At 47.8% G+C, this 16,351-nt stretch overlaps 1 protein-coding gene across 5 annotated transcripts in view; it reads left to right on the top strand.

Moving 5' to 3' along the window:
- Nucleotides 1–16,351, top strand: part of Wdr20 (WD repeat domain 20) — a 74,032-nt gene that overhangs the window by 55,006 nt on the left and 2,675 nt on the right. For 2 of the 5 annotated variants that reach the window (XM_027946625.3, XM_027946624.3), the window contains one exon: nucleotides 6,137–7,396. The exons of 2 other annotated variants lie outside the window; for them this stretch is intronic. In XM_027946625.3, coding sequence (XP_027802426.1) covers nucleotides 6,137–7,396 — 1,260 coding nt within the window. One more of the 5 variants, XM_071607525.1, reaches the window with a different exon arrangement.

Genomic DNA, 16,351 nt, shown 5'->3' with positions numbered 1-16,351 from the left:
AGTGGGTTTTTCCAACAGTCTATGCTTCCCCACTTCAGCTTGCTGGGTCATCTTAGGCTTCTCAGATTTGGGTCTTGTATTCATAACTGATTTACTTGACTTTCCTTGTCATTTTTTTTTAATAAGTTGTTGATGGACCTTTATTTTATTTATTTATATGCAGTGCTAAGAATTGAGCCCAGTGCCTCACACATGTTAGGCAAGTACTCTACCACTGAGCCATAGCCACAGCCTCTCCTGACCATTTTTTTGGGGGAGGGAGGGGGTACCAGGGATTGAACTCAGGGGCACTGAGTCACACCCCCAGCCCTATTTGTATTTTATTTAGAGACAGGGTTTCACTGAGTTGTTTAGCACCTCGTTGTTGTTAAGGCTGGCTTTGAACTCAGATCCTCCTATCTCCCGAGTAGCTGGGATTATAGGCATGTGCCACTGTGCCTGGCCCTTCTGGTCATTTGATAGTTGCAGATTAACCTTCCTAGTTGCCTGTGAACAGAACTAGGTTGTTACAAACATCTGCCCCCCTCATCTGCTGTCCCCATACAGCTGTATCTGCTGTGAAATAGATCTCCCCTATCACACTGCTGCTGGTTAGCTGAAGGTCTTTTTGTTCATGTCCTAACTAGTTGTCATAGGCTTCTAACCAGTTTTTCCCATCTGGCCTTCCATTTGGTTCCTAGTGATAGGGGATTTTTCCTTATACTGTCCCTTTTTAAAAACCTTTGGTGCCACCACGGTCTGCAGTAGCACTGCCTATAAAAATATTCAGTGAGCCTCAGGTAGAATTTACAGTTTTTTCTCTTTCTTTTTCATTTTTAACAGTACTAGGATTGAACTCTGGGGTGCTTTTTTGCCTCTGAGCACCCCCCTGTACACTTTCTGAGACAGGATCTCACTAAGTTGTTGAGGCTGTCCTCAAACTTGCAGTCCTGCAGCCTCAGCCTCCTGAGTTGCTGGGTGTGCTGTCTATTGCACCTGGCTCACTCTGAATTTTTCTAATAGCCATGTTGAAAAAGTAAAAATCAACTTAAATGAACTTTAAGAATATATTATATTTGTGGCTGGGGCTGGGGCTCAGCGGTAGAATGCTCGTCTGGCATGTGTGAGGCCCTGGGTTCAATCCTCAGCACCACATAAATAAAATGAAGGTTTTGTTTCCACCTACAACTAAAAAAAATTTGTAATTTTTTTGAAGAAAGAATACATTATCTTTTAGCCAGGCGTGGTGGCACATGCCTATAATCCCAGCAGCTTGGGAGGCTGAGATAGGAGGATCAAAGCCTCAGCAAAAGGCGAGGCACTAAGCAACTCAGTGAGACCCTGTCTCTAAATAAAATACAAAAAGGGGGCTGGGATGTGGCTCAGTGGTTGAGGGGCCCTGAATTCAATCCCTGGAACCGCCCCCCCCACCAAAAAAAGAATACATTATATTTTATCCAAATATCCAAAATATTATTTTGATATACAACCAGTATAAAAATTATGATAAGATAGTTGACATTCTTTCTTTCTAATGAAGATACAGAATCCAGTGTGTATTTTATACTCACAGCACACTTCCTTCAAGTCAGCAATGTGACTTCAGGGTCAGGGTCACAGCCTGAGCTCTGAGCCTGGGCTCTGAGCCTGGGCTTCACACCCCTAAATCCCATCACAGGATTCCAGAGCAGTCCCCTCTTCCTGCTTCAGGGATTTAGACAGTAGAGACACAGGGCCTGTAGGGCCAGTACTGCATCGCCCTGGACTATTCTGTCTGAGCCTTTGTCTTTGTGCTTCTGCCTCTCCCACCCCCTCCCCCAACATCTCTCCCCAAGAACTCCTGGAGGGATGGCATTTTGCTTCAGGGATAGTTTTTCAGAATGCTCATCCAGTTGAAGTCCCCATTCATCCTGGAGAGTTCAGGCCTAGCAAGGAAATCCCATTACTCAACATTTGACTACCAACTAAGAGTCTTGCCTTTTTTTGCCCAGACGCTTTGTGGAACAAAAATATAATTTTATGTTGCAGTAGCTGGGCTGTGTAATTGAAGAAAATATTCCAGATACTTCTGTTTTTTAATTTGAAAGACAGGAGAAAGATGCTTTCTGTTCTCTTTCTCTTTTGTTAAACCCAAACCAGGTAACAATCCAGAAAAATTTAAATTAAAACAATTTAAATTAATTAACCCTGGAATTGTGTTTCCCACCCTGGCAGTGGGGTCTGAGCTAGCTGTCACCCTCTTCCTAAGAAACCCTGTGAGTGGCCCTGCCAGGCTGGTCTCAGAGCTACTTGATGTTTGTCTGTGGGATCCTGTGACCTGCACAGGATCTATCTGCCTCGTCAGAGCAGGTTCTGCGGTCTCCCTTCGGCTTGCTTTGCTCCCACCTCAACACCTGACACTTGTGAGTTGTTGTTCTCTCTGGATGGATGCACTTCCTCACACTTTCTCTCTACTCTCTTCCCAGTTCTTGCTCAGCTGCCCCCCAATCAGGGAAAGTCCATTCTTGGCTCTCTTGTTGGAGACTGAAGTCACTACAACCCCCTCCCTCCATCACTTCATCTTCTCTCTCTGGCTTTTTTGTTTCTTCGAAGCACTTACACCATTAAATCATAAATTTCACTTATTTTCTCATTCCAGTTGAACATAAATTCCATATAGGAAGGGATGACTACTTTGTTTAATGCCAAATCAGTGCCTGGCACAGGATAATCACTCAGTGCTGAGTGAGGAGATGAAGGTAATGGATGTCAGGCAAGTTTCTTAACCTTTCTGAGCTCCTTTCCTCGTGGGCAGGTAGGTGTTCTGTAGAATAATACCTACCTTCCTGCAGGAAAACAGGCTCGATGACATTGCTGTTGGGAATGTAAATTGTTTCATTCTCCATGGGAGGCAATTTGTCCCTATAAAATTTATGAATGTATATGCCTTTTGACCTAGCCACTGCACTGGGAATTTATCCTGCAGGTATATTTCTCAGACATGTGAAAACTGCCCTGTGTTCAAGGGTATTCATCCTGATATTGATGTTAATCAGTGGGGGTTGCACGGTAAGCCACAGTACATCCACATAATTGAAGGCAGCTTTAGAAAAAGAGGAAGAAGCTGTCTTTAGACCACACAGATTTACAAGATGTATCATGGACTGAGAAGGCAGAGGTGAGAGTGTGCACAGTATGAAGACAGAATTGGGTAGATTTTACTTGTCTTGTACATGCACAAAGTCACTCTGGGTAGGTTAACAAGAACCCAGTATCAATGACTGAGGGCAGAGGATCTGGAATGCAGAAGAGAGTGATTGAGCTTTTTATTGTATGCTTGCACTTGAGTTATAAGTGTATTGCCCGATCAGAAACAAACAAAACCCCTACACTGACCTTGCAGGGTTATTTTGAGATTAGAGAGTGGCGTAAAGCATCTTGCCAGTGCCTGGCACCCAGAGTTGATACTCAGACTGGAAGTTAGGACAGTGCTATGGGTGATGATGTGCTGCCCACCAAATGTGCACCCCCATGTGATTGAGGTGCAGCCTCCCCCCCCATGAAATATATGCTCTCCCTCCCTCAAGCACACAGCTGACAGGGAAAACTGATGAGGCAGACAAGCAAGAAACCCTTTCTTCCTTCTTGTTATTTCCCTTATCTGCCCACACTTGAACTGATGTGCCTAGTCCCCCAGGACCAGAGTGTGATAGTAGCTTCTGATTAGGTGTCCCGGCCAGCAGTTGGAGCAGATGAGTGCAGGGTTTTTTGTTTTGTTTTGTTTTCGTACTGGGGATTGAACTCAGGGGCACTAACTGAGCCAGTCTTATTTACAGACGGGGTCTTGCTGAGCTGCTTAGGTCCTTGCTAAGTTACTGAGGCTGGCTTTGAACTTTTAAACTCTTAGTCCTCCTGCCTCAGCCCCTGAGCTGCTATGATGACAGGCTTGCACAACCACATCCAGCAGGTGCAGGTTTTTTGTTTTGTTTTTAAATAATCGGTAATCCGCATGTCTATGTAGGGTAGACTCAGTGCAGCTTTTTAATGTGAGAATGAAGTTTTTAAATGTGTTTTTTCATTGCAACAACATTTATTTTAATAAGTGTTGTAACTGTTTATCTTCATACTCCACCATTATGGAGCAATTACTATTTTTGCTTGACAGGATTATAGTTTTTGAATTCTAATGGAATTTTTTTGTTGTTGTACTTTTTTTAAGGTGCAAAGTAAAATTTATCCTAACCATACTGCTATGAGTTTTTATGTATTTAAAATTTTCTGCAAATGGTAAATAGAATAACAGTGAAGTGATCTTGGAAAAATTGGGATTTGGTAGGGTTTTGCTGAAAGGGAAGGTGCAAGAGTTGAGAATGCTATACTAGGATAAGGGTGGCAGTCTGACTTCAGCCCAAGTTAGCTTGTTAAACCCTGATAAGGGTGAGCTGTGGATGCCCTTAGACACTGGGCCATCTCACTGTCCTGTCTGTGGGCTCAGAAGTGAGTCCTGGCGCTGGACATAGCAAGGACATAAACAGCAAGCCTGGCAGAGCACCATTGGATGTGGGGGGGCCTCTTAGCCCACTATCAACACTTGTACACTCCCCAGACCACTCTCCCTGCCCCATCTGGTTTGGCCATGCATATTACCTGCCTAACCTTCTTGCTGAAGAAATGGTGAAGGTGTAATGGAAATCCTGCCAGAGCAGTGCTAGGTTTTTAGGTTGTTGGCGCTAACATAGGTCAGGTGCCTTTTATAGGTAGGTCAGCAGGCAAGAAAGAAAGGCGAGGATGAAAATGTTGGCTGTGTCCCCAAGGACAGAGCTTATTAATTTAAGAGGTCCAGCTATGACATTCGGTGGCAGTCAGCAGTGACACCTTCTGTAAAATAATCTGCAACTGACCCATGGAACCCAAGCCCCTCAGGCCTGCATGCTGTTCAGGGCACCCACCTCCCCTTCCCAATTTGGCGTCATTTGTTGGCAGCCCACCTTCTGAGGTCTGGTTTTCATACATTGAGCTTGCATGGCTCATGAACTCTTTCCCATCCTTTTAATAATCAAATTTTCATTTAATAATTTTCTGTAAAGAAGCAGGCACATAGTCGAGCCAGCTAGGCTGCAGGCTCCATGTTTTTTTTGACAGGGTCCACTCAGTTAGGCAAAGTGGTAGCAGTTAAGCCTCTTACAGGGCAGTGGGACAGTGGAGAGCATTTGGCAGCAGGCGTTCCCAGGCAGAACTTGGGTGATTTCTGGTGACATGATTTAGAGACTAGGCAGCCTAGGGAAGAATCATTTGGAAGCTTCTGTGCCTGCAGTGGTCCCCATAACAAAGCCTGCAAGCCAAGGGTCCTTGTTTTGCATTTGGGTGTTTTCACTTTCTGCCTTCTGTTCTTTTGGTCTTAAAGGCACGACTACTGATTCATGCCTGTTAAAGAAGCGACTAGGTCAGTGGACCAGAAGTGAGCGTGGAGTTGAGTGATAGTGACGGAGCACAGACTCCTGAGTTGACCATCTAGGTATTTCTTTAAACACCACCTCGTTCCAAAGAGGACTCTGAGGAAATGCATATAAAAGATGACACACGGGCAGCGTGTGCAAGTGGGGCGGCCTCAGTGGGCCCGGCGCTGCATTGCGCCCAGCAAGTGTGCTTTCAAGTCCTGTGTGCTGCTGGCAGCGGGCTGCAGATTTGACTCCCCGCCTTCGAGCAGCCGCAGCAGAGGGTCACATGTAGTCAGCATGTGGCCTGCAGTAACAGGAAGTGCAGAGAAAGCCGGGAGGCATGGCTTTCTCAGCTATGAGTCCTCACGAGAGGGAGCTGCGTGTAGCTGCTGAGTCACAGGTTGACATGCTCCTGCTGGACGTGAGGAGGTGTCTGAGGGCTGCCTCTCACCCGTGTGCCCAGTGCCCGGCCTGGGGTCTGGCACAGAGTAGGCTCTCAGCAGATATTTGTTGAATGGCTGACTCCCTCAGTGAAAGCCAGTGGCCACCACCCAAGTGCAATTCTAGAAAGTAGTTCTGCAATGGGCCAGTGCTCTCGCTGGCTGGCTGACCACGGGATAAATGTGGCGTGCCTGGACGGACTCCTTCCTTCTCACCGAGAAGCAACAAGTTTTCTTGCTGGAAAAGTAGACCTTTGCACCTTCTCCCTTGTGATAACCTGTTCTCCTTTGTCTTCACAGAGACTAATAGACAAGGCACGCGTAACCTGTGTCAAATGGGTGCCCGGTTCGGAAAGCCTTTTCCTAGTAGCCCATTCGAGTGGGAACATGTACTTGTATAATGTGGAGCACACTTGTGGCACCACAGCCCCCCACTACCAGCTTCTGAAGCAGGGAGAGAGCTTTGCCGTGCACACTTGCAAGAGCAAATCCACGAGGAACCCTCTCCTTAAGTGGACGGTGGGCGAGGGGGCCCTCAGCGAGTTTGCTTTCTCCCCAGATGGCAAGTTCTTAGCATGCGTGAGCCAGGACGGGTTTCTGCGGGTGTTCAATTTCGACTCGGTGGAGCTGCACGGTACGATGAAAAGCTACTTTGGGGGCTTGCTGTGTGTGTGCTGGAGCCCAGATGGCAAGTACATTGTGACAGGTGGAGAGGACGACTTGGTGACAGTCTGGTCCTTTGTAGACTGTCGAGTAATAGCTAGAGGCCACGGGCACAAATCCTGGGTCAGTGTTGTGGCATTTGATCCCTATACTACTAGCGTAGAAGAAAGCGACCCTATGGAGTTTAGTGGCAGTGATGAGGACTTCCAGGACCTTCTTCATTTTGGCAGAGATCGAGCAAACAGTACACAGTCCCGGCTGTCCAAGCGGAACTCTACCGACAGCCGCCCCGTAAGTGTTACGTACCGGTTTGGTTCAGTGGGCCAGGATACACAGCTGTGTTTGTGGGACCTTACGGAAGACATCCTTTTCCCTCACCAACCCCTCTCAAGAGCAAGGACACACACAAATGTCATGAATGCCACAAGTCCTCCCGCTGGAAGTAATGGGAACAGTGTCACAACACCCGGGAACTCTGTGCCCCCTCCGCTGCCTCGGTCCAACAGCCTTCCCCACTCGGCGGTCTCCAATGCAGGCAGCAAAAGCAGCGTCATGGATGGGGCCATTGCCTCTGGGGTCAGCAAATTCGCAACACTCTCACTGCACGACCGAAAGGAGAGACATCACGAGAAAGACCACAAGCGAAACCATAGCATGGGACACATTTCTAGCAAGAGCAGTGACAAACTGAATCTAGTTACTAAAACCAAAACGGACCCCGCTAAAACTTTGGGAACGCCATTGTGTCCTCGGATGGAAGACGTTCCCTTGTTAGAGCCTCTGATCTGTAAAAAGATAGCACATGAAAGACTGACTGTATTAATTTTTCTTGAAGACTGTATAGTCACTGCTTGTCAGGAGGGATTTATTTGCACATGGGGAAGGCCTGGTAAAGTGGTAAGTTTTAATCCTTAATGCTGCACCAGATCTAGAACTTGAATAGGTAGTGATTTTTTTTTTTTTTTTTTGTGGGAGGGGCGGGATGTACAATGAATGTGAATGACACTTCTTATTCTTAATGTAAATCTAAATGCATCAGAGCCATAATTTTGGATACTGCATGCCATGTAATTCTGAATCATTTGATAATTCACCTTAGCGCATTTAAAAAATATATAATCAAACTAATTGCCAGCTGAGTCAGTCATCCTTCTGGGAGTATATAGAGCCCCAAGATTAGCACTCCTGTATCAGACTATTTCAATTTAGGGAAATCATGACAGTGGGGAGGGGACAATGACTTTAAAATGCTAAAATTGATGCTTTAACTGGAATATTTTTGCTTAACTACTCAACTAGACTGTTGTACACCTGATCAGAGTGTGTGTTCAGTACAGATGGCCATTAATTGTCATTTATATCCAATTTTTTATCTTAATCATAAAATGTTTAGGAATCTATGAAATTTAACTTTAGGAACAAAGCGTTCAGCAGGGTTGATTGATATTATTTTTACATTGTTCTGGCAATCCACAGAAAGAGAAGAGCCTTAATTTTTAAAACCCATTTTAGTCATTTTATGACAATTAAAATTGTTTAATAAACATCTTTTTCCAAAGAAGCAGTTTGTAGAACTCTGATTGAGACTCTGTGCATTAAATCTCCACTTGACCCAGAGCCTGGACAGTTAGCATGCGCTGCAGCTGAGCACACCAGCAGCTGTTGTCAGAAGTGCCTCTTGCCACATAAGCCAAGACTTTCATGTCAGATGTGCTTGGCTTATGTTTTTTTCCCAAGAAGGGAAAAAGGAGGTTTTGGGTTTTTTGTTTTTTTTTTTGTCTGTTTTTGGGGGTCAGTAAGGCATGACTGTAGGCGATGGGCAGGCTCCATGGCTCTGTTTCACCATTAAGCTCCCAGGGCTGCACAGTACCTCCCCACAGGGCACTTGGGAGGGTTTAGTTTCCCCCGAAGAGGGGAATCACAGGTGCAGCTTTCCCTTTTGCTTATTGGGAGTTGTGAATCTGTGATGACGCTTGGGATGCCAATGCCGGCCTAGTGCTTGTGCTTCCCCCTTGAGCGCCAGGCTTCTGGGCCTGTGTTGGCTCCCTCTGTGGTGGAAAGGCTATGCAGATTCTATGGGAAACTGCCGAATTTGATTCCAGTTCCTTATGGCCCTTCTCAGCTGCATAAGGAGCTTCTTTTCAAATTCCAGTTTTCATGGTGGATGAGGTGGTTGTTTGAGCTCTGTGTTTTGTGTCAAGATGATAGTTATTTTATTTGTTAACTTATTTGGAGTATTGAGGATTGTTTTTCTATTTCACCCACTTTTGTAATTAAATATAGTAATAATGATAATTTATACCCGTTTGAGTAGTGAATGTGGCTCATTAAAGAGAAGACCTGGCGGCTTCCTTTCTCTTATGTGTCAAAACTCTGGTAGATGGAGCAGCAGCTCCCTGCTCTTACCACAGCTCTCCCCAGAGAGCCAGGCCCAAGCCAACCCAGGCCTGCTTCCCACTTCTTGTCATGCCATGTTCCAATCCATGTCCCCATCACAAACATGCTCCTTACTGCAAATGACTGTTGTTCAGTGTGGTGGCAGTGACAGTGTGCCATGGCAGCCTTTCAGGGCATCTCACCTATGTTGATGGACTTCACGACCTTGAGCGGCACTTCATGGGAATGGGAATGTCCTGTTTACCTTGAATATGTGTCCTTTGTTCCTAAAGGTTAACTGATCTAAGGTAGCAAAGATAGCATCTTTGAGACTGTTTAAGCTTTGGGGGTCAAATTGGGCTGCCTGTGAGGGGGGCTAGTAATGAATATTCTAGGTGCAATTTCATGTCCCAATATAGTTCTAGAAATTCACTTTCAAATGCTGCTGAGGCCTTGAGTATGCAGTTTCAAAACTCAGGACTGTATTTGGCCTGAATAGAGTGGCCGGTCACAGGTAAGTAGCATTTATGGTGAAACTTGCAGTCACTGGCAGGAGAGCTGCAGGCAGACACTTTCTAACATGCTGCCCCCTTAGTTTTCCCAGTTGCACTGGCTTCAGCATGCTGGTGGGGTGGGGGAGGGATGGGGAGGCAGAAGAGCATTGTTTCCTTAGACGTCCTGATAGAAGCCTGTGTATGTGCTCGCGCCTCTAGGCTTCCAGCTCTTTCGTCCAGTTTCTGCTGCTGATTATAGTATCCTTAGTGTCTGTCTGGAGCCCCCTCATCAAGGCTCCAATGCCAGGTCCAGGGACCAGTGCAGATTAGTGTCAGCCCCAGGCTGCCCTGCCCTCACCCTGTGCTCTGACTGCCCCTTGCCTCTTGCTGTGAGAGCTGGCAGAGCCCCTCTGCAGGCAGGAGGACAGAGGCCTGGTGTTCTCCAGGACCGGAAGGGAAGGTGCTGCAGCTCCAGAAGAGGACCCAGGTGCAGTGGGTGTGGCTCCCCTTCCCAGGAAGGGAGGGGACGAGGAGGGGCAAGCAGGGCTCCTGAGTATGAGCTGCAGAGCTAATTGCTTCCACTATGAGAAATTTGGGGAGCATTTTTGTAGTTTCTTACCAAACTTTGAGCTTCCTCATTAAAGTTTTTCAGTGTGAACGTTATTAGGAGCAAGGATAACTTTTCTAACCTCACCTCTGAATAAAACACAGCTTTTAGCAAAGGGAAGGTTGTTACCACTTGGTCAGCACTGCTTGTCAGGCTTGGGCTGAACCTTGTAGTCCACACCAGGCCACTGGGAAGGAGGCTTGCTCTGGCCCAGTGAGGGCGGCTGTCCCTGCACAGCATCCAATGTCCTTGGAGGCTCCATGCCTAGGCAGTGCTCCGCTCACCTTCTTCAGACCCACAAGCAGCTCCAGGAGCCAGCTTTGTTGTGGTTTTGGTGAGGCAGCCCCAGCCCCTCCAGACAGCCTCCTTACTCAGCGGGGAGACCACATCCCCAAGAGGCCTGGAGATGGGCCTTGGGAAAGCTGTACCTTCTTTTAAAATCAGATGCGCAAGAGGGAGTAGGCAGACACTTAAGAGAGTGCCAGGAACTTTGGGTTCCAATTTTGCTTAAATAAATAGTGGTAAAGAACCCTAAGTTTGCCAGGAATGGGGGCGCATACCTGTTATCCTACTTACCAAGGGGTGTCTGAGGCTAAGGCAGGAGGATGGCAAGCTTGAGGTAAACCTGAGCAACAAAGACCCTGTCTCAAATGAAAATACTTTTTAAAAGGGGGATGGTGCTAGGATGTAACTCAGGTGTTGAGCATTTGCCTAGTGTGTTCGAAGGTCTGGGTTCAATCCCCGAATACTGTAGAAAAAAGAACCCTAAGCTTGTCTTTTGTGCTAATTGAGCAGGTGTGTGGAAGGGTTTTTCCTGTGAGCCCCTGACTCAAAACTAAAGATGGATGCTTTAAGATAGAAAACCTCAGAGCATGGAGAGACAGACAGAAGCTGCAACAATTATCATCCCAAAGACACTCAGAAATCTTGAGGAACAGTGTTTATGGGTATATGCACACATCCCGGGTTGGGTTTCATAGTTGTCTCTAGCTCTTGGCTTAAGCCAACACCCAAGTCCTAGCTGGCAAATAGCCAGGCAGCCATTTCTCTCTGATCCTGTCATATCCTGTGGTAGATTTGGAATTTTTAAGAAACTTTGAAATGTTAGACTCAATGCTGAAACTGGTGAAAAGGCCTCACCCTGAGTCTGCAGTGTGCAGGGAGGGCCTTTGTCACCTCTTGCCTGGAGGGAGGTTTTCCCTCTTTGTGGAGCAAGCTCAAAGTGAGGAAAATGTCAGGCTGGGAAAAACCCTGATTGTCCAGGGAAGGGGAGACAGGTCAGCATTGGCTTTTCGTGTGAAAGATGCATGGCATGCAGTGTCACGTGCTGTTGGAGGGGCTGGGCCCACAGAATACCTGGGAGCGAGGAGAAGCAGGTGCTCTGAGTGCCAGTCACAGAACTATGGCAGATGTGTCTGCAGGTGGGGAGAGGCTCAGCCTGCAGGTGTAGGCCAGCAAGTGACCCAGAGATGTGCTCCTGCCCTGCTCTGGGTGACTGGTGAAGGCTGCTCTGGCCCCCATCCTGAGAGCCCAGGGGAGCCAGCAGCCGGGTCCCTTCCTTGTGCAGAGTGTGCCTTTTGACCCGAGTGGCTGGACCCACACTGCTTGTTGGTTCAGGTTAACAAGGTGCTCATCACAGTGCCCCAGTGATGTCCCAGAGAGAGGCGACCTCAGACTGGTGAGAGTGAAGCCTGGGGCTGGCTTTGTAGAAGCACTTTGTGTTGGATGGTCAACTTTGAAACTCAAATCCGAGCTCAGCACTGTAAGAGCTTGCCCTTCTAATGGAGGGAGACTATCCCACTGATGCTCATTTTTTAATTTATTGCTGCATCTGTTACATGAACTTTGTGTCACAGTTAAATTGCTGTTTCTCAAGTTTAAAAGTGTAAAAGGAAACTCCTGCCTTTTAAATTTCTGTATACCTGGATTTATTAAAGATTGTCATCAGGTGACACTGTAAAATTGTATGGATATTTACCTTTAGTGAAAATCAAAAGTAAAATTCACATGTATTTATTTTTTACATTTTTATCTAATTTCTTGACAACTTGAATAAATTTGGGGAAAAAAAAGAGCCTTCCTAACATATATTAGTAAATTAAGTTCTTAACTGTTGCAATAATTAATGAAGCTTGAATATCAGAATTGTTACTTTATAATTTTAAGAAAATCATGTTTCTGTTTCACTGCTTTGTTTTTTAGCTGTTCCCTTGTCACTGTCACAGCTAAAGAGATTTACCTTCACACTTGACCTTCTGAAGTACTTGGGGGTTGTCCTCTGTATGTTGACATTAAATAAACATGTGAATGCATTGTAAATGCAGATAATTTTCAATAGTTATTTTCATATCTAAGCTTTAAAAAATGTCAGTGAACCAAGAAAAACTTTTAAATGCTGTAAAATTAAGGGCCTTGTTAATGTATATGAAACAAACAGCCTTAGAAATCACTACCTCTTAATGCTGATACTGTTTCTCATAATTAGAAGCTTATTAAAGGAACTGTGTATTGGAGGCCAGAGATACTGTTTTACGTGACCCTTGTCCATGCTGACTCTAGTCCGGGGAAGGACTCTGATTGACTTTCAACTGAGCCATCCCTGCTTACTGAGAATGCTGACACTCTAAAGTCAGCCACACTGCCAGCTTAGCGTGTGGCCTCTGGTGCTCTGCAGCCACCCAGCCCACCATTGGAGCAAGCTGAGGGTGATTGGCAGGCCTCTGTAGGAGCTCTTTTCCTAGATAGATTTCTCATGGTCCCTGCCCCTAACCTGGAACCGTGGCTGCAGGTTTGTGATGCCTGTTGGGGCTGTCCTGTAGATGCCAGCCCTGAGCCCAGTGCTTCAAGAGCTGAGCAAGCAGGAGTGGGTGTTAGTGACACTCTGCGTGGAGTGGGAGGAATTAGCCATTTGTATCCTCCTGCTGTAAAGCCCCCTTACTCCCTCTGGACAGAGGCTGCTGTTTTGAGCAGCACGCTGGCACCTCCATCTCCAGATGCTACAGAGCCAGAGGTGACAAGCAGGTAAGGGTGAGTGGCAGGAGGCAGAGTTGGCCCACGTGGTTCACTTTCCTGCCGCTTCTGAGATGACAAGCCTGGCTCAGGGCCTCCTCCAGGGGCGTGCTGCCCTGCAGAGCCCCCGGGGCTGGCACACATGCTCTTTTTACCTTGGCCCTTAGACTGCCAGAGCAGACAGGGCACTCAGATCTGCAGCTGCTATGTGGCCACCTCCACGAACTGCCATGGGAGCAGCACATGGCTTTTTCTTGACACTGAGTAGATTCAAAGCCCTAAAAGGTAGGTGATGGCACACACATTTTGATTAAAAAAAAATTTTGTTTTTACCTTGAAAAAAATTATATAGCCATCCCTGCTCTGTGGCTGCCCATGCAAATAAGTGGTAGTTGGTTAGTTCCGAGTTGGTGGGTCTCTGGAGAGGGACACTGGCCTCCCTCTTCTAGTGCTGACCTGCAAAGCCAGCCTCTCTTTTGGGCTGGGCAGACTCTTCAAGTGTGGCCAGCTGGAAGGGCTTCAAGAGGATGCAGACTGGATTCCTGTGCTGACAGGGCTTTGGCCTGACCGCAAGTGCTTTCCTCTGTACAGGGACCTCAGAGGAGCACTTAACTGGTTGTACCTTTTATTTCCTCTGCTCCTAGATGTCAAAACATGATTATTTTCCCTGGGTGGCTCTTCTCAGTAACCGAGACAGGTTGCATGGCCTCTTTGTGGCCACCTTCCGTGTGGCCTGCTGGGGGTCAGGTCCAGGGTGCCCAAGGTCCAGAGGGCCTCGTGAGCAGCAAGCTGCGTGGGCAGGCACAGCCTCCCTGGGCTTCCCAAACCTGGCTTATCTAATCTGGAGACTTGGGCCCCACTCACGCCTTAGAACAGTGGCTCCTCTGTCCAGCTCTTCTCTGGCGTCTATGTGGTACGTGGCAGTGAGAGTAATGGATTCTTGGGGGAAGGAGTCCTAGGGGAGGCACGTTGTGAGTGGAGGTCAGCTGTGCTCTGTGCCATTTCCAGAAAGCATCACTTTACAGAGCTGAGCTCTCTGCCTCCGACTGAGGCGAGTCACGCTGGAATGCAGGCAAAGAGCTCGCTGAAGAGGGCCTCGCTGACCTCCCGCTCCCAGCGAACATCTCTGCACCCCCTTACCCACCCTGTGGCCACAGGGAACGCAGGCTCCCATGGCACTTGCTGCTGGCCCTCCAGAGAGAAACTGTGTTGTCTTCAGTAAAGCCTGGTTTGCATGTTGTTTTGGTCTGCGGTGGGGAGGGTGACCAGAGAGGGTTTTGGCCAATCCCAGGTAGATGAGCTGGTGAGGTGGCATTCCATCGAAACTTCCAGGCCTCATCCCACAGCTGCGCCTGAGGTTCTGTCCCCTCAGACTCTTATGGGCCACTCAGATTTGCATGGGTGCATGGGGAAGCCCTCCCAGAACCCAGAGCCAGAAGGCTAGCGTGGGCCTGACAGAACTTCAGGACACGACCGTCCTCTGGTGTGAACCTCTTTTTTTTTTTTTTTTTAAATATTTATTCTTTAGTTGTAGTTGGACACAATACCTTTATTTATTTTCTTTATGTGGTGCTGAGGATCGAATCCAGGGCCTCGCACGTACTAGGCGAGCGCTCTACCACTGAGCCCCAGCCCCATCTGTGAACCTCTTGACCCCACAGTCTTGTCTTGCTCTCAGACTCCCCCATCAGCGATGTCTACTAGAGCGGAACATGGACACGTTCCTTTGTTGTAAATTGTTTTTAAACCAAAATATCATTTTCCTGTACATGCTGCTGGAACAAAGTTTAATTCTATTGCTGACTACTGTAAATGGTAATCAAACCCAAGCTAAGAGCTGGAGTATTTCATCATTTAATTTTGAAATGAAATCTCCAGGAGGAATGAAGTGCAGCTCTGCTGAGGCCAGGTCAGCTTCCTGACAGATGCAGGGCCTGTGGATACCCCGGTAGACCCTCCCTGGGGTCTGTTGCATCACTCTGCTGGGCATCTCTTGCCTAATGGATATATGTAAAACCTCAGTGTCAGCTGTCCCATTTCTGGTGCACAGACCATAGGTCACACAGGTTGCTGAGGACGACTGGACAGAGGAGCACCTTCAGCACCTTCACCTCAGGGTCCTTCGCTGTTCCTGCTCGCTGCCCCCCATGGAAAGTAATAAGGAAGCAGTGAATTAGCACCTGCCCAGTGGGCCGCAGGATCACTGTGTGCTTGACTTTGGTGACGGCTTGGAGCAGACTCTCCACCCTTAAAAATGGGGCTCCCACAGCTCTTTGGTGAGACTGTGCAGCCTGGCTTCCCCAGGTGGTGTAGACCATCCTCAGTACCTGTTTTTTAGCTCCTCTTCGACAGCCTGGAACTGTGCAGACTAAAGCATGGGCTGATGGTGGAGCTCAGTGGTAGCACACTTGCCTAGCATGTGGGAGGCCCAGGGTGCCACCCCAGCACCAAAAAGAAAGAGGGCAACTTAGATTTTATCTCATTTTGAATTTCAGTTTCCCCCATTGCCTCCACTGTCCATCATGGCAAAATGATTCTGTTTCCAAGAAGTGAATGGGCATCCAGAGCCATGTAACTTCTCAGAGGTGATTTGCTTCTCCTCTGGCTTTATGGAGGGGCTCCAGTAAGCCCTTGACCAAGTGCCTGGGCCTTGGGGGTTTTCACCCAAGGCATACCTGATGTTGGCTACTTCCTGGCTTAGGGTGCGAGGGTGGGGAGCCCTGCACAATGACTCTTTTGAAGTAGTTGTTAACCAGGGTTTATATGACAAGGACGAAGCCCACCAGCAAGCCACTGACTCCCCCCACCCTGCTGTGGACTGCAGAGCCCAGAGGAGGAGGGGTATGAGGGCAGTGGAAGGAGTGGAGACCCGAACCTCGCTCTTGACCCTGAGCCTGTGGAGGACAGTGAAGGTGGCAGAGGAGAGTGTGGGCTGTGGTTGGCTCTGGGCTGCCACCGCAGACACTGGGAAACAAGTGTGCATTTCCTCTGCTAAGAGCGGGGATTCTCCTTTGGCCCAAGGGTTGGTGACTTGGGGGTAAGGAGGTGGCCAGTGCAGGCAGTGTCCCCACCTGGTGCCCAGGTCACCCTTTGTCTCCAACCCCCACCCTCCCCTGGAACTTCAGGTAAAGTTGCTGCATCCTCCAGGGTGGTCACATTTGGAAGGAGGGGCGGGGTGACGGTCAGACCGTCACTGTCCCTGCAGCTGTCATGGATCTCCTGTGCTACTGAACACCAAGACTGGAGCCAGTCCAAACTGAAGTGTGCTATGCGTGCCTCCCACACAGCGACCTCCATGGCTTTCCACCAAAAATACCAACAGTGTGCATATTGATTAACATGTTGAGACAAGTGGGATATATTCAT

The sequence above is a fragment of the Marmota flaviventris genome, chromosome 2, assembly GCF_047511675.1.
Source record: "Marmota flaviventris isolate mMarFla1 chromosome 2, mMarFla1.hap1, whole genome shotgun sequence".
Taxonomy (NCBI): Eukaryota; Metazoa; Chordata; class Mammalia; order Rodentia; family Sciuridae; genus Marmota; species Marmota flaviventris.
Note: the sequence above shows the minus strand (reverse complement) of the source record. Positions and strands in the feature narration are given on the sequence as shown.